Source organism: Tursiops truncatus, chromosome 4 (assembly GCF_011762595.2).
Source record: "Tursiops truncatus isolate mTurTru1 chromosome 4, mTurTru1.mat.Y, whole genome shotgun sequence".
In the NCBI taxonomy this organism is placed as follows: Eukaryota; Metazoa; Chordata; class Mammalia; order Artiodactyla; family Delphinidae; genus Tursiops; species Tursiops truncatus.
In genome coordinates, this window is record NC_047037.1 from 60,235,731 (window position 1) to 60,253,927 (window position 18,197).

An 18,197-nucleotide genomic window follows, 5' to 3' on the forward strand; every position below is an offset into this window, starting at 1 on the left:
TTCAAAAAGAAAAAAAAGAAAAACATACAGCCATGTCCTAATCCCCAATACCTGTGAACATTATCTTATGGAAAAAAGGGTCTTTGAAGACGTGATTAAGACTCTTGAGAGGAAGAGCCTATTCTGAATTATCCCAGTGAGCCCTGAATGCAATCATATAAGAGAGAGGAAAACAGGGGAGACCTTATGAAGATGGAGGCAGATATTGGAAGGATGCAGCCACAAACCAATAAACACCTGGAGCCATCAGAGGCTGGAAGAGATCAGAAACTCAATTTCCCCTAGAGCCTCTAGAGGAGGGGGGCAGGTACCTTGGTTTTGGATTTCTGGCCTCTAGAACTATGAGAAAATGAATCTCTGTTTTTTAAGCCATCAAATTTGTGGAGATTTGTTACAGCGACCATAGGAAACATAACGTCAGCCACAGACTGAGAACAGACAATTCACAGAAGAAATACAGCCGGTGAATATATATATAAAATGTTTAACCTCACTAATAAATTAATGTAAATTAAAACAGAATGAGTGCTTTTCTTCCTGATAGACTGGCAATTTCTTTAAAGATAAATAACACAGCATTGTTAAGACTGTAGGCAAATTCTCTATAGGTAAAGGTATAAATAGGTACTTTTTAAAAAGTTGATCAATTTGGAAATATCTGTCAAAATGTTAAATATGCAGTCTTCTGGCCAAGAAATTCCATGTCTAGGAATTTAACCTATGGAAACAGTAACACAAGGGCAAGATAAGTGAGTACTAAGATGTTTATTACAGTATTGTTCCTCTAGGGCAAATGTCCATTAATAGCGGATTGGTTAAATAAAAGATGGAATAGCTATACAACAGAATACTAGGGAGCCATTAAATATAGTCAGACAGATCTATATGTACTGACCAGAAAAAGGTTCAAAATGTATTAAGTTTAAAAAAAATAAAGCAAGATACAGAATAGAATGTTATCATTTATGTTAAGTTTATATATATTTATATTATATATATATATATATATATGTATGGAGGGCCTTATATATTTGAATGTATTTGCGATGAGATATTGAGGCAGAGATGGCTAGCTGCCCACTCAAAATTCACAGTTCCTCTTGCATACAGTAGCACTATCATTTGAAGGTGGCTGCCAGCCAGAAACTCCATCTCCCACTCACCAGCCCTACCTCCAGTTACTGCCATGTAGCTAGTGAATGCCAGTGGGAGATGAGCAAAAATGATGAGTTGGGGTATTTCAGAAATAGGTGTGTCTTCACCACTGTGTCTTTTCCCTCCTGCAGGTGACAACTGCAAGGTGACAACTCTGAGCCAGAGGATGACAGACCCACAAGATAGAAGCAGGCAGGGTCCCTGAAACAGTCTGAGGGAAAATGGCCAACCGACCAGGGCCATTGTATTGGAGTGTATTTATCCAGTGAAATTTAGGGGTTGTTACAGCAGTTGGTGTTACCCTAACTTACAGGCGTGCATTCATTTTCTAATATTTTAAGTACATTTTATTCTCCTTTTAAAAAGAAAAAATGGGGGAGATAGTCAGTGAAAAAAAACCCAACTTCTGACTCTCCCTGAACCCCCAACAATTAAATAGTATATGAGTCTTGATTAGCACATACTTTAATCAGTGTGCCATCTCTTGAGTTTCATTCCCTTAGCCCCATGAAATCAGTATTATACCAAGAAGTCGACTGATAGCATTCCATGAATGTAAGATTGCTTAGGTACTCATAAAACTTGCATTAAGAGACTCAAACTTTTGTTGTATCGCGTCACAGAATAAAGTGACTGACAGCCAGAGTACGTAGGCAAACATTTCACAACCTTTTATAGTGGGAAAAAAAGAAAAGCAACAATAGTATATGTAATGCTATAAGTTTAGGATTCAGAAATCTTCATATTCATCTTTCCTATTACTTCCTCTCCTCACGATCAACAAGACTGTAACCTCTTATGATTTAACTTTAGTAAAATTAGGGCAATCATTTACACCTGCATTCAAACTCTGTAAGGATTTGTGTGCATGCTCAGGTGAGCACCTACGTGTTTTAAGAATGGAAAGCAAAATCTGATTAACAAGCTGTTCTTTCTTAAGTAGCAAATACATAGTAGCCCTTGCATGAATCGTGTCTCAACCAGAAAGTATACTGGAACAATGAAGAATTTGTTTTAAAAGCATACTTCTCCATTCAATAATTCCCCTCCCTTGAAGAAATAGGTTCTAAGTATAGATAAAGAGTAATGAGAGAGACAAAGACATTTGCTTTAATCACCTTTCCTAGTCTGTGATCTAAGGGGAATAAATGTATTATAAACATTTTCAAGGAAAAAAAAAAAGGCCAGGGGTTGGGGAGGAATATATCAATAAGCCCATGCATGAAAGAAGCAGTCTTAGAAACAAGCAGCTGCTTCAGCTCTTAGAGCATCTGTCTTTTTTTTTTTTTTTTTTTTTTTTTTTGTGGTACGCGGGCCTCTCACTGCTGTGGCCTCTCCCGTTGCAGAGCACAGGCTCCGGACGCGCAGGCTCAGCGTCCATGACTCACGGGCCCAGCCGCTCCGCGGCATGTGGGATCCTCCCAGACCGGGGCACGAACCCGTGCCCCCTGCATCGGCAGGCGGACTCTCAACCACTGCGCCACCAGGGAAGCCCCGAGCATCTGTCTTATTGTCTTCCAAATACATGTAAGGCATACTTAAAATGCTGTTCCTTCTCACCCAGCCCACTGAAGAGAAGTGGTTTTCTTTTTTATTCCTAAACCACCAGTCTGTTATCAGCTGATGTGTCTAACATGAAGTCTCAGCATTTCAGATTTAATGCTTTTCTTCAGACTTAACATTTTTCTTCAGGAATATGAATTTCATAATCTGGATTCTCATTTTCATTTTATAAAAGCAATTATATTGGTTATTTTTAAAAAAATAAAAACATACAACTAAATAAAAATAAGAAAAGTAAAACTCCTTACCATTCCTTCACCCCAAATTAAATAGTTATCTTACAGGTGTATAATAGTCAGTATATATATATGTATGTATAGACATATATGCTTTTAAAATGGGTTCATACTTACACATTCTATCCTATAACCTGATTTTTTCAAAATATTTGTTTATCTCTTTTTAATACGAATTTTCAATAAATGACCACCTACAATATTGTTAATAGCTGATTAATGCTTTAAATTTTAAAAGTCCTTTTAAACTCCTTAACAAACTTGAGACAGTATTGCAAAGTAATTTTTTCAATGTAAAATTGGTTAGTTAAACCATTATTCCTCTGAGAATGAGGATGAATAACAAAACATACATAAGAGAAAGGCATCATTGCTCTCACAGTACCTTTTTTTGCCATATATTCTAGCCTGATGCAACTTCCTAGGAAATGGTGGTAAGCCCTCATCTCTGCCTCTGTGATCCGCACGAAGGTGCAAGGTAAGTATCTAGGGTCTTGCTGCCCACACCTCGTACACCAGGAGGCCATTGGATTCCCGGAATGGTGCCACTGCTCTCTCCTCGTTCCTCTCTCAGCACTGCACCTACATAAATATGTTTAATCCTTTCTCCTGGCTAATCTCTCTGAAGTTCACTCAAGGGCATGTCATTGCTGAGAGTTTATCCTTTGGATTAATGAGTGTTCACAGGATTACAGGCCCAAAAGATTACCAGATCTCCTCACTGGGAAACTGGGGAATGAGGAAGTCAGATAGAGAGGGAAATCCTAAAGTTGATGAGAATCAGAATGTTTTTTCTTTTTCAGAGGAATCACATCATAAGATATACATCAGGGCTTCCCTGGTGGCGCAGTGGTTGAGAGTCTGCCTGCCGATGCAGGGGACACGGGTTCGTGCCCCAGTCCGGGAAGATCCCACATGCCGCAGAGCGGCTGGCACCGTGAGCCATGGCCGCTGGGCCTGCGCGTCCAGAGCCTGTGCTCCGCAACGGGAGAGGCCGCAACAGTGAGAGGCCCGTGTACCGCAAAAAAAAAAAAAAAAAAAGATATACATCAGGCCACTGCATATTTAAAATAAGATAATAGACAAGGATAAAAATTTTAAATGATGCTCTTCAGAAAATGTATTCCAGGCCACAATTCTAACCCCTCTCCAGGTTGCCAAGGAATAAAATCTAGAGAATTAACAATGCAACCAATAGAAGTCACTACCTAAACAAGCAACATACATTGGCAGAGCAAATGGCAACATTTCAGATCCTGAGATGGGATGTAGAGTATCTCTTGAACTACTGCTAAAGATCAGGTGCAAGTACAATGTCAGGATTCTAAATGAAGGATGTTCTTTGCCTGTTGTAATCTGACCAAGACCCCACTTAAGTACCACTTGAGTTCACCTTTCAGAACTGTGCCATGCAGAGTGCTATATTCAGAAAGAGGCTGCTTTTTCATAATGCATTTTATTTTGGTTCTTCATGCTTAATGTTTTTGCTTATTGATGTTCTGCTCCAAAATTTAAAGGAAGGGCACAATGCAAACTATCCAATAAGTAAGTATACAATAAGTAACTTATCCAATAAGTTCTGTATACAAGCTTCTAATTTTTATTTGTATGATTCAAGCTAACATTTCAGAGTAAGGCTTGCCGTTGGCCAAGGAGAAAACTGGAAAACATTTTTCACAAAAAAAAAAAAAAAAATTAACTGTTTACTTTTAAGGAGAGGGTAAAATTTATACATTTTAAAATACTCAAATCTGAAGTATACATTTTAATGAGTTCTGGCAAATGGATACATCCATGTAACCCATACCCTTTTCAAGATATAGAACATGTCCATCTATAGAAAGTACATTCATGTCCCTTCACAGAGAACCTTTGTTCCTAATCCCGGGGCAACCACTGTTACGATTTTTCAGTAGAGACTAGTTTTATCTGTTCAAAAGCCTCATATAATGCAGTCATACAGTATACACTCTTTTGTGTCTAGCTTCTTTCCCTCAGGATGCTTTTCAGATTCATCCATGTTGTGTGCACCAGTAGTTCATTCATTTTTATTGCTGGGTTGTATCCCATCATCTGGATAGTCAGTTTGTCCACTCTCCTGCTGATAGACATTCAGATTTTTTTTTTTTCCCAGTTTGGGCTGTTAAGAATAAAATTGCTATGAACATTTATGTACAGGGTCTTTGTGTGGACATGTATTTGCATTTCTCTTGGATAAATACCTAGGAGTGGTATTGCTGAGTCAAAGCAGAGGTGTATATTTAACTTGTAAGAAACTGCCAAACCTTTTCCAAATTGGTTATATCAAAAGGTTTTAAGATTAGAGGCTGCTCTCTTTAGCAATCCTCAGAGCCAGTTCTTTATTAGTGTTAACTGCATGTGAAGTACTTTAAGAAAATACCTAAATTAAGAAGAAGAAATATTAATTTAAATTTAGATTCTAAAACTTAAGAAAGCTCTTTTTCTTCCCTACCGTTAAGTATTGAGAATATGTTGACTCTGACCAAATGCAAAGTCTGAAAGTCTAATACAGGGCAGCAAATAAAGCAGTTTTCAAACAACAGTTTATTACATACAGCCAAACTTCCTCCCAAATGGTTGTACCAGTTTGGATTCCCATCAGCATTATAGAAATGATTCCCCATATGGAGGCTCTTTTTCATACTAAACATTAACTTCTTCAGCCTTTCAGTCAGAAGCAAACAGCCATGAATGCTTAGCTGGCATCACAGCATCTAGGAACATTAAAACTATCCTTGCTAACCACATCAATCCACAATGGCAGTGTGCATGCAACTACACACACCCAGTGATGACCCTAATTACACACCTCAGAGATACTGAGGGTTTGGTTACAGACCACTGCAATAAAGTGAATATTCAATAAAGCTAGTCACATGAATTTTTTAGTTTCCTCGTGCATATAAAAGTTATGTTTACACTATACTGTAGCCTATTAACTGTGCAATAGCATTATATCTAAAAAAATGTACATGCTTTAAAAAAATCATGCTAACATTTTAACCATTATCTGAGCCTTCAGTGAGTCATAATCTTTCTCAAAAGTAACAAAGATCACTGATCACAGATCAGCATAACAAATATAATATAATGAAAAAGTTTGAAATATTGTGAGAATTACCAAAATGGGACACAGAGACATGAAGAGAGCAAATGTTGCTGGAAAAAATGGCACCAATAGACTTGCTCGACACAGGGTTGCCACAAACCTTCAATTTGTAAAAAAAATACAAATATCTGTGAAGTGCAATAAAGCTAACTGCAATAAAATGAAGTATGCCTGTATATCTTTTTGCAGCTTACAGAACTCTAGGGAGAAGCAGACTGTAAAATCTTAGAAACTTTATACATTTGGATCTATTATATAAACAAACTATACAGCTCTTATAATTCCTACATTCCATGCACTGACCTTTATCATTTGACCAAGATCAAGTATCTACTAAAGGACTGTATTTTCTTTATGTTTAACAACAGATTCTGAAATAACTGGGTACTGTACTAGGTAACTCTCCTTAGAAAAGAGCTGATTATTTCAGGAGTAATGGCAATGGGAGATGAATGTTTTTCCCCCGTCTTCTCCCTAAGAAACTACCATTACAGGTATTAAAAAAATAAAAATTTAAAAAAGCTTTTCTTAGCACTTCTAGGTGGCAGAGTAGGAGGACTACTCCTACTCTGTAGGAGCTCACCTCCCCTCACTAACACATCAAAAATACATCTACATATGGAGCAATTCTCACTGAAAACAAACTGGAGACTGGCAGACTCTTATACAACCAGAGCTGTAAGAAAGATCCACATGGAGCAGGGTAGAAGGGAAAAGAAGGCATCAGGTTGTGACTGCACCCCTGGGAGGGAACACAAGAAAGGAAGGGGGATTACATGGGCTTGGAGATCTGCTCTGGGGACTGAGTGGTTTGAACCACTTAATGGACATCCCAGCCCTGGGATCTGACATAGGGAAGACATGTCCCCTTAGCTGGTTTGAAAACTCCTGGGAACAAGGTGGGAGGAAGCAGACTGAAATTGCCCAGGATTCTGGCTGGTTTCCTATGACTGCCCCAATGACCACACCAGCCCAAGCTGGCCACTCTTGCTCTGTGGTGCAGCTCCACACTAGGCAAGAGCTGCCCCAGCTGATGGGAGAGTACAGTTGTGGGGGATGGGAGCCAGCTCAGACCCGCCACAGCATCCGAATGGGGCAAGGGAAGCTATTACTGGTGCTCGTGGAGAAGGCAGATCCAGAGCAGTCTGAACTCTGACTGATGTGACAGGACCACCCTAGCACACACCCCGGCCAGCACCAGGTGCCCACGCTGGCCCCTCTTGTTCTAGCACTGCTCCCCTCTGGGGCAGAGTTACCAATGCTGGGGGGGAGAAGGAAAGCACACACTTACAGAAAACAGAACCAGCTCAGACCTAACTCTCAGGGCTTCTGCTCCAGCAATTTGGGATCAGATCCCACACACAATAGGGTGGTGAGGGTCACTGAGCAGAGGGGAAGTCCTGCCTCACACCTGGCTCTGGCTTCAGCCTCTCTATCTCCAGCCCCACCACCTACCAAGGTGCTAGCTACCAGCACACCCTGAGGAAAGATGTGACTTGGGCCCATGTCAGATCCAGCTCTCCCACCAAAGCCACTGGGCACATGCAGTGCCCAGTGTAAGGATGCTCCCACACAAGGACACCCCTTCAAGACCAGGATAGATAACTGTTTCACCTAATTTCATAAAGACAGAAAAAGTTAAGCAGAATAAGAAGACAGAGGAATTTGTTTCAAATGAACAAACAAGGAAAAAACCCTGAAAAAACAACTAATGAAACATAGATAATTTACCAGATAAACAGTTCAAAGCATTATAATAAGAATGCTAATTGAACTAGGGAAAATAAATGAACACAGTGGGACTATTAACAAGGAACTAGAAATAAAAAAAGAACCAGTCAGAACTGAAGAATACAATAACTGAAATGAAAAACACACTAGAAGGAATTATCAGCAGACTAGGTGATACACAAGAACACATAAGTAATCAGGATAGAATAATGAAAATCACCCAATCAGAACAACAAAAATAAAAAAAATTTTTTAAATGAGAATAGATTAAGGGACCTCTGGAACAACATCAAGCATAACAATATTTGCATTATAGAAGTCCCAGAAGGAGGAGAGAGAGAAAGGAGTCAAAAATGTATTTCCCAAACCTGAGGAAGGAAACAGATATCCAGGTACAAGAAGCAAAGAGTCCCAAACAAGATGAACCCAAGGAGACCTAGACCAAGACATACTGTAATTAAAATGGCAGAAGTTAAAGACAGAATTCTAAAGGCAGCAAGAGAAAAACAAAGTCACATATAACAGAATCCCCGTAAGACTATCAGCTGATTTTTCTGCAGAAATTCTGCAGGCCAGAAGGGAGTAGCATGACATATTTAAAATGCTGAAAGGGAAAAACCTACAACCTAGGATACTCTACCCAGCAAGATTATCATTCATAATTGAAGGAGAGAGAAAGAACTTCTCAGATAAGCAAAAATTAAGAGTTGGTCAATACTAAACTGATACTAAAAGAAATGTTAAAGGGTTTTCTCTAAGTGGAGAAGAAAAGGCTACAACAAGAAGTATGAATCTATAGAAAAGGAAAAATCCCACTAGTAAAGGCAAATATACAGTGAAGGCTATGTATCAACCACTTAAATAAGTTGGTACAAATATTAGAAGACAAAAAAATTGTAAAAATATAACTATAATATATGGTAAAGGGATAAACATGAACATATAAAATATGACATCAAAAACACAAAACATGAGGGGAATAAAAAAATGTAGATCTTTTAGAATGTGTTTGCACTTAATGACTAACACTTTAAAATATATATATATATAGTTATAGGTCAACATATATAAACTCCATGGTAACCTCAAATACAAATTCTACAATAGATACACGAAAACTAAAAAGAAAGAAGCACATGCACACCACTAAATAAAATCATCAAACCACAAGGGGTGAAAATAAAAGGAGAAGAAAAAGAACAGAGAAGAACTACAACAACAAAACAAGTAGCAAAATGGCAATAAGTACATACCTACCAATAGTCACTTTCAATGTCAATGGACTAAATGCTCCAGTCAAAAGACATAGGGTAGCTAACTGGATAAAAAAACATGGCATCTTCTGCTGCCTTCCGTAGATTCACTTCACAGCTAAAAACACACACAGACTGAAAGTGAGAGGATTTTAAAAGATATTTCATACAAATGGAAACAAGATAGCTGGGCTATCAATACTCATATTAGACAAAATAAGACTTTAAAACAAAGTCTAGGGCTTCCCTAGTGGCACAGTGGTTAAGAATCTGTCTGCCAATGCAGGGGACACGGGTTCAAGTCCTGACCCGGGAAGATCCCACATGCCACAGAGCAACTAAGCCCATGCGCCACAACTACTGAGCCTGCGCTCCAGAGCCCATGAGCCACAACTCCTGAAGCCTGGGCACCTAGAGCCCATGCTCTGCAACAAGAAAAGCCACCACAATGAGAAGCCCGCACACCACAACAAAGAGTAGCCCCCACTCACCGCAACTAGAGGAAGCTCACGCACAGCAACAAAGACCCAATGCAGCCAAAAATAAATAAATAAAAAATTAATTTAAAAAAAAAAGTCTAGAACAAAGAAGGGCATTATATAATGATAAAGGAATCAATACAAGAAGAGGACGTAATACTCATTAACATATATGTACCTAACATAGGAGGACCTAAATACATAAAGCAAGTACTAACAGATAGAAAGGGAGAAATTAACAATAATACAGTAATAGTAGGGGACTTTAACACCTCACTCACATCAATGGACATTATCATCCAGACAGAAAATCAATAAGGAAACAATACTCTTAAATGGCACATTAGACCCATTGGACTTAATAGATGTCTACAGGACATGCCATTCAAAAACAGCAGAATACACATTCTTTTCAAGTGCACATGGAACGTTCTCCAGGATAGATTACATGCTAGTCCACAAAACAAGTCTCAACAAATAGAAATTATATCAAGCATTTTTTCTGACCACAATGGTATAAAACTAGAAATCAATTACAGGAAGAAAAATAGGAAAAACACAAACACGTGAAGACTAAACAACATGCTACTAAAAAACCAATGAGGGCTTCCCTGGTGGTGCAGTGGTTGAGAGTCCGCCTGCCAATGCAGGGGACACGGGTTCGTGCCCTGGTCTGGGAAGATCCCACATGCCACGGAGCGGCTAAGCCTGTGAGCCATGGCCACTGAGCCTGCGTGTCCGGAGCCTGTGCTCCGCAATGGGAGAGGCCACAACAGTGAGAGGCCCACGTACCGCAAAAGAAAAAAAAAAAAAAAAGGGCAGAAGACCTAAATATACATTTCTCCAAAGAAGACATAGAGATGACCAAGAGGCACGTGAAAAGATGCTCAACATCACTAATTATTAGAGAAATGCAAATCAAAACTACAATGAGTTATCACCTCACACCAGTTAGAATAGGCATCATCGGAAAATCTAAGAACAATAAATGCTGGAGAGGGTGTGGAGAAAAGGGAACCCTCTTACACTGTTGGTGGGAATGTAAACTGGTGTAGCCACTATGGAGAACGGTATGGTCCTTAAAAACCTAAAAATAAAATTACCATATGACCCAGCAATCCCACTACTGGGCATATACCCAGAGGAAACCATAATTCAGAAAGACACATGCGGGGCTTCCCTGGTGGCGCAGTGGTTAAGAGTCCACCTGCCAATGCAGGGGACATGGGTTCAAGCCCTGGTCCGGGCGGATCCCACATGCCGTGGAGCAACTAGGCCCATGTGCCACAACTGCTGAGCCTGCGCTCTGAAGCCTGCGAGCCACAACTACTGAAGCCCGTGCATCTGGAGCCCACGCTCCCCAGTGAGGGGGGCCGCTGTGGTGACAGGCCTGTGCACTGTGGCGAGGAGTGGCCCCCGCTCTCCGCAACTAGAGAAAAGCCCACGTACAGCAACAAAGACCCAACGCAGCCAAAAATAAATAAATCAAATAAATTTATTTAAAAAAAAAGAAATGTGAAAAAAAAAAAAAGGCACATGCACCCCAATGTTCATTGCAGCACTATTTACAATAGCCAGGTCATAGAAGCAACCTAAATGCCCATCAACAGACGAATGGATAAAGAAGATGTGGGGGCTTCCCTGGTGGCGCAGTGGTTGAGAGTCCGCCTGCCGGTGCAAGGGACGCGGGTTCATGCCCCGGTCTGGGAGGATCCCACATGCTGCGGAGCGGCTGGGCCCGTGGGCCATGGCCGCTGAGCCTGCGCGTCCGGAGCCCTTTGCTCCGCAACGGGAGAGGCCACAGCGGTGAGGGGCCCACGTACCGCAAAAAAAAAAGAAGATGTGGTACATATATGCAATGGAATATTACTCAGCCATAAAAAGGAACAAAACTGGGTCATTTGTAGAGACGTGGATGGGCCTAGAGACTGCCATACAGAGTGAAGTAAGTCAGAAAGAGGAAAACAAATATCATATGTTAACGCATATATGTGGAATCTAGAAAAATGGTACAGACATAACAGTTTGCAGGGCAGAAGTAGAGACACAGATGTAGAGAACAAATGTATGGACACCAAGGAGGGAAAAGGGGGAAATGAATTGGGAGATTGGGATTGACATATCTACACTAATATGTATAAAATAGATAACTAATGAGAACCTGCTGTACAGCACAGGGAACTCTACGTCACTTTGCTGTACAGTAGAAACTAACACAACATTTTAAAACAACTATACCCCAATTAAAAAAAAAAAAAGAAACAGGAGAGAACTTAATAATCATCCAAGTCTACCTCCTCGTTTAAGAGATGGGAAGCTTCACCCTGAGAGAGGCCCAGTGATCTGCCCAAGATCTTTAGTGGCAAAGGGCCCAGGGACAGGACCAATAATACATTCACAGGTTAGATGGTGTTTTCACCCACATTATCTTACAAGCATACTGAGCTGGGTGGGGAAGGATTATTAAAATTCCCATTTTCCAGCCTGAGGTGGAATGACTTGTCCAGAGCAGAATTCAAATTGAGATGGTCACACACCCAGTCCACTGCTCTTTCCTGCACCACAGTTTCTTGCACACGTTGGTATTTAGCTCAATCATCTCAGCATTCAATATATTTCAAACTACAAATTCTGTTTTATTTTATCCTATCTTCATCAGTATGTCACATTCGGCCTTCTCTGGTAAGATTATACTGACCTTCTGTCTTAAAAAAAAACCAGTTCAGTGGCCACATTTGGCACCAGAAACATTTTTTAAAACTTAATGAGGCTCCCCATACAAATCATCTTCACAAAATATATCACATGTGTATCATTCCAGATGTATATTATTGCACTAAACACACTGAACCAGTGTGCTCAAAGAGCAATAACAGCTCACTAATTGAAGCAATATTTATCATATAAATACCAAAAAGGCAGTTTTAGCAAATGCGTGGAACACTGAGAAAAAAACTTCCTGACTTCAATAAAAACTGATTTGCATTCACAGAAGGGTCTCAAAGTGAAGTGAGCAACAGAGAGAATTATCGGGATAATTCTAGTCATCTAAATCCAAAGGATCTGAACCTGAATGTGTTTTTTTATTTGAGGAGGTCCAGGGAAGGGGTGGGGGAGAAAATGTTAAGGAGGAATTTCCTTGCCGCTGTCTCAATGTTCTCTTACGGTATAGGGCCTGTCTTTCCACCACAACCCTTATTTCAGGAGGAAGGCACGCATGTTTTGCTCCCCATTTTGAACTCATGGAAGAGGATTAGAATTGCTCAGTCTCGTGGGGCTGGCAGAGGTTTCTCAGTGGGGTTCACCTGGGGCCGGGCGACACCTCCAGGCCGTACTTCTATAGAACAGGCCAGGGAGCTGGACTGCGCCCCGGCCCTCTACTGTGCCCTGCATTCCGGCACGCTGTCTCGTGAAGGACCCTCCAGTGGCCTGACAGCGATTTCTGCTGTAAAGCACCGGCCTTCGCTCCTCCCGTTCCCTCTCCTTTCTCAGTATCGGGTCAATCACTACACAACTGGCCACCCCTGCCCGCGGTCAGCAGCGGGTAACAGATCCTAACAGCCAACTAGCCCCGGGTTTAGCGCTCAACAGACTCGGCAATTGCCTGGTGAAGGCTGTTGCCCCATGGCCTGCTCCGGCCCCGCCAGACGCGGGGAACGCCCAAGGCCGCGAGCGCAGCACCCCAGGGACGCCTGTTACAGAGCAGCACCGGAGGCAGCGAGGCCCACACGCTGGGCAGGCGCCCCTCGACCATCCCAGGGCTGCGACGGAGGGCGGGGTGGGGGGAGACCAGGTCCCAGGCAACGCGCCCACCCTCCATTAATAAAACTTAGAATTAAGCGTCATTTACCGACACGAGCGATCACTGTGGTCAGTCGCCGGGTGAACTCCTGAGGGGCCATTTCTTCTTTTAACCAAAACAGCACTTCGCCGAAAAACCACTCGGTATAAACAAAACAAAGCAACACAAAACTGTTTCCACTGATGCTATGGATGACTTTTTAAAGGCATCTCTTCGCGAGGATGCTCGGCCCTCACACTCTTCCTCGCTCTCCTCAGGCACAAAACGAGAGTCACTCCCAGCCAAGGCCAACTCTCCAGGGCCGCGCGGTTAGAGGACGCCAGCCACGCCCCGGAGGGGGTTATTTTAAAGATGAGGTGGAGCGGCTTTTCCAACTTGACAACTGGCTTTACGAGAGAGGGAAGCGGCAGTTCCGGAGAGGAGAAAAGCAAGTCGCCCCAATCTCGCTGTAACGGCGCTCTGGCGTCGCGGGCCGAGGGGGCGCATGGGTTTCTGGATTTGTGGTCAGATGTCCTGCGCTGCCGCCCGGGAAGGTCGCGCCGGGATGAAGGATGCTCTGTCAGCGCGCAGGGGGCACGCGGAGTCAGCGGGTGCGGAAGGCAGAGGAGCTGAGGTGTTCAGGACTCAGCCGTGCAGCCCACCCAGCGTCGCCGCGCGCCCTTGCGCTTCCCGCCTCCGCGCCCACCTTTCCCCGCCCGGGGGCGGTGCCCGAGGCTCCCGGAGAGGCGCGCACGCGCGAGAGCACCGCCCTGTTTCGGGTGGGGCAGGTGCGCCCATTCCTCTAAGAATGGGGGCGATTCAAGATCTGTCCTCCAATTGTGGGAGACGAGACAGCAAGTTTGGTGCGCCCGCCAGCACCGGGGTTCTGAACGCCAGATGCTCGGTTCCCTGGCTTGTCTCTCCTCCTTCCCCGCCAGGTATCTGCGGAGAAACCTAGGCGAGAAAGGGACTGGCAGGGAGTTCTGCGGCCGCCCCGCGGGGCTCTGGAAGGAAGGCTGTTTGAGGCCCAGCTGCCCGTCCCATCCACTGACTCCGGGCTTGGGGGAGGGGCGGTGGCTGGAGTTTTTTTCCCCCTGTTAGCGGTTGTCTCATTCAGTTATCAGCGTCCACTGGACACACTCGCATTTAGAGCCGGGGGCGCGGGCTGTGCACCGACCTGGCTCCGCACGCGTGTGCGTACGTGTGTCTCCACTGTGTGGGCCTTTTCCTTTGTGCAGCTCCTCCCGTGCGCCCCCGCTCCGTCTGCCAACTGTCAGGCGCGCCAGTGCGCCCTCCTGGAAAGGCTCTGGCACAGCGCCATTGCGGAGAGCATCGGATCCGCAACTATCCAGTGGTAGACGCTGTCCCGGGGCTTCCTTAGGTGGCTCCAGATACTACCTGACAGACGGACTAACCGAATTCAGTAGAGCTCCACGTGAAAAGCCTGAGCAAACGAGAATCTAGTCAGGTTGTCCCCCAGTCCATTCCTAAAAGGGGGGACCCTGTCGCGAGAGTGCCAGGACCACCCACAGGTTCTGAGCCAATTCCGGGAAGCTCAGCTTTCCTCTTTGGCATGTAAAAAGCCAAACCCCAAACAAACACCTCGGATTCAATTTCTAGTAATAGCCACTCATCCCAGGGGTTTGGGGACGTTTTAAAATGCTTTCTGCTAACAATTGTGGGCTGTGGTTAAGAGATGATGTTAGTCCACCTGCTACGCGAAATTTGTGCAGAGGTTCTTCTCTCCTGTGATGTTTGGGCTCTTTGCACTCTGCCTGCACAAGTAGAGCAACCATTTTCATAGCAACCTCCTGCGAGAAATTCAGAAAGGGATTAAAGACCCAAAGGAGTAAAACAGCTTTGGGTTGTGTTTCCACGGTAGTATCTGGCTCTTCAAGGGTCACAAGTATTTTTGAGAAACCAAATGAGGTGTTTTCTGTTGGTAGTAGTCAGTACCTGGTGACCAGTCAGAGCCAACTGTGAACTGACCCCTAGAAACCAGCATATTGCTAAGCAGACTGATAATGTGGGACATGCTGGACTTTGCAGATCCAGTGACCTCAGCTTCTCAGATTAAGCCAGGTTTTATGGGTAAGAATCATGGATGGAAGGGACGGGAGAATGGGAAGAGCAAGAAGAGTCAGGTGAAGCTTATGAATAGGAATGAGAGAGAAAAGAAAGAAATAGAAAGGAAATAAATCACACTCAGAAGGCTGGTCTCCTTCCCACATCTGTACCTTCACAATCTTCAGAGGTTTCCATGGAGATGAACTGGCTGACTTTATAGCAAGATGTAACAGGCAGTGGCTGTCCTCAGAAACCAGTTCTGTCCCACCATTTCTAATACACGCTCTCCTGGGGCCTCAACTGCTTCACCTGGGCTATGAGAGGGTGGGTCTGTGATCTCCAAGTTCCCTTTTCCAGTTCTGAAATCCTGTAACTGTAACTAAGAAGAAATGAGTGTAGTTTTCAATAGCCCATACCTCCTTGTTCCTCTGAGAAAACAGTTACTATCTCCATTGCTCTTGTGAATATGGACATGCTTCCTGCCTTCTCTCCTTCCCTGCCCTCCTCCCTTCTGTGCCTCTCTTTATCTTTTCTAATTATGATTTATTTCCTGTCTGTGACAAATCACATTGCTCTAATATATGGCAAAATCAAGGAACAAGTCAGAATAGCCTGCCTTCCTCTCTAATGAATGAATTAATAATCAGTCACATCTATTGAACATCAATTATATGCTCAGGGTTGTGATAGGCAGTGTCAATTATAGCAGCTACCACCGCCATATAGTAAGTGACTGCTCTGTGCCACCTGGTATAATGGTAGGCATTTCACAAACATCATTTAAGCCCCACAATAACCCTTTAGGGCTTTAGTCTTATTTTGCAGATGCTGCTGGCACAAGAACCAAACTGTGTATCACTTATCTTATGAATCTAGACCATTCTCTGCCTTCAGGTAAGGATTTGCCCGAGCTTGGAAAGACAAACTACCCTCCAAGCACTGCCAAAGTAGATTCTACCTCCCTTTTAGTGGATCGTCAGCACTGCCTCCAACAATGAAGAGAAAGACAAAGGACCCACCTTGGGTGCCACAGGTGAGGTTAGGCACCATTGGGGCCACCCAGTTTAGTCTAGATCAGTGGTTCTCCAACTAACAGAATCACCTGGAAATACAGGTGATGTTTTTAAATACAAACTCCTGGTCCCCATCTCCAGAGATTCTGATTCAGTAGTGTGGGATGAGACCTGAGAATTTGCATTTTTAGCAAGTACACAGGATGACGGATGCTGCTGGTCCTGGGACCACCACTGGCCTAGAGCGAAGCTCTTCAAAATTCTTAGACTGCAAACCACAGTATGATCTAAAATTTACATCATGACATAGTCAACATAAATTACATAATTAAAACAAAAGTGGTATGGAACAATTTTCTTCCCTTCAGAAAAGTTAACTCAAAATGAATCACTGACCTAAATGTAAAACACAAAACTATAAAATTCCTATAACATAACATAGGAGAAAATCTAGATGACCTAGGGTTTGGTGAAGACTTTCTAGGTACAACACCAAAGACACAATCCGTGAAAGAAAGAATTGACAAGATAGACTTCATTAAAATGAAGACTTTCTGCTTTGTGAAAGATACTATCAAGAGAATAAAAAGAGAAGCTATGGGCTGATAGAATATAGTTATGAAAAACATATCTCTCTGTTAAAAAATAAAGCCCTGTTATCTAAAATATACAAAGAACTCTTAAAACTCAATAGTAAGAATAACCTGATTTTTAAAATGGGCTAAAGACCTTCACAGACACTTCCTCAAGATATACAGATGGCAAATAAGCATATGAAAAGATGCTCCACATCATATGTCATCAGGGAAATGCAAACTAAATAACAATGACATACCACTACACACCTAATATAATGGCCCAAATCCAAAACACTGACAACACCAAATGCTGGTAAAGGTGTGGAGCAACAGGAACTCTCATTAATTGCTGGTGGGATTGCAAATAATTTGGAAAATTGTGCTTTATAAGATAGTTTGGCAGATTTTTACAAAACTCAACATATTCTTACCATGCATTTCAGCAATTGTGCTCCTTGGTGTTTATCCAAAAGTTAGAAATTTATGTCCACACAAAAACCTACACGTTTGTAGCAGTTTTATTCACAACTGCCAAAACTTGGAAGCAACCTGTCATTCAGTAGGTAAATGGATTAATAAACTGTGACACATTCAGACAATGGAATATTAGCCAGTGTTAGAAAGAAATGAGCTATCAAACCATGAAAAAAAAAAGAAACTTAAATGCATATTACTAAGTGAAAGAAGTCAATCTGAAAAGATTGCTTATTGCATGATTCCAAGTACACTACATTCTGGAAAAGGCAACACTATAAAGACTGTAAAGAGATCAGTGGTTGCCAGGGATTATGGGGGAGGGAGGAATGAATAGCCAAAGCACAGACAATTCTTAGGGCAGTAAAACCTCTTTATGATTTATAATGGTGGACACATATCATTATAAAATTTTCCAAACCCATGAAAGTACAACACGAAGAGTGAAGGCTGGGACTTCCCTGGTGGTCCAGTAATAAAGAATCCACCTTCCAGTGCAGGGGACGCAGGTTCAATCCCTGGTGGGGAAACTAAGATCCCACGTGCCGCGGGGCAACTAAGCCTGCGCACCACAACTACTGAGCTCTCGAGCCTCAACGAGAGAACCCATACGCCCTGGAGCCCATGTGCCACAACTAGAGAGAGAAAACCCACACTCCACAAATAGAGAGAAGCCCATACACCACAACAAAGAGCCAGTGCTGCAAGGAAAGATCCCTCACGCCTCAACGAAGACC

At 42.8% G+C, this 18,197-nt stretch overlaps 1 protein-coding gene across 4 annotated transcripts in view; it reads right to left on the reverse strand.

Moving 5' to 3' along the window:
• Window positions 1-14,038, reverse strand: part of MCF2L2 (MCF.2 cell line derived transforming sequence-like 2) — a 234,221-nt gene extending 220,183 nt beyond the window's left edge. For all 4 annotated transcript variants that reach the window (XR_012331396.1, XR_012331397.1, XR_012331398.1 and 1 more), the window contains exon 1: window positions 13,398-14,038. Coding sequence is in view for 1 of the 4 variants with exons in the window: in XM_073803931.1 (XP_073660032.1) it covers window positions 13,398-13,449 (52 nt within the window). In the remaining 3 variants the exon portion in view is untranslated. The remainder of the gene's footprint in view (window positions 1-13,397) is intronic.
• Window positions 14,039-18,197: the final 4,159 nt, after the last annotated feature.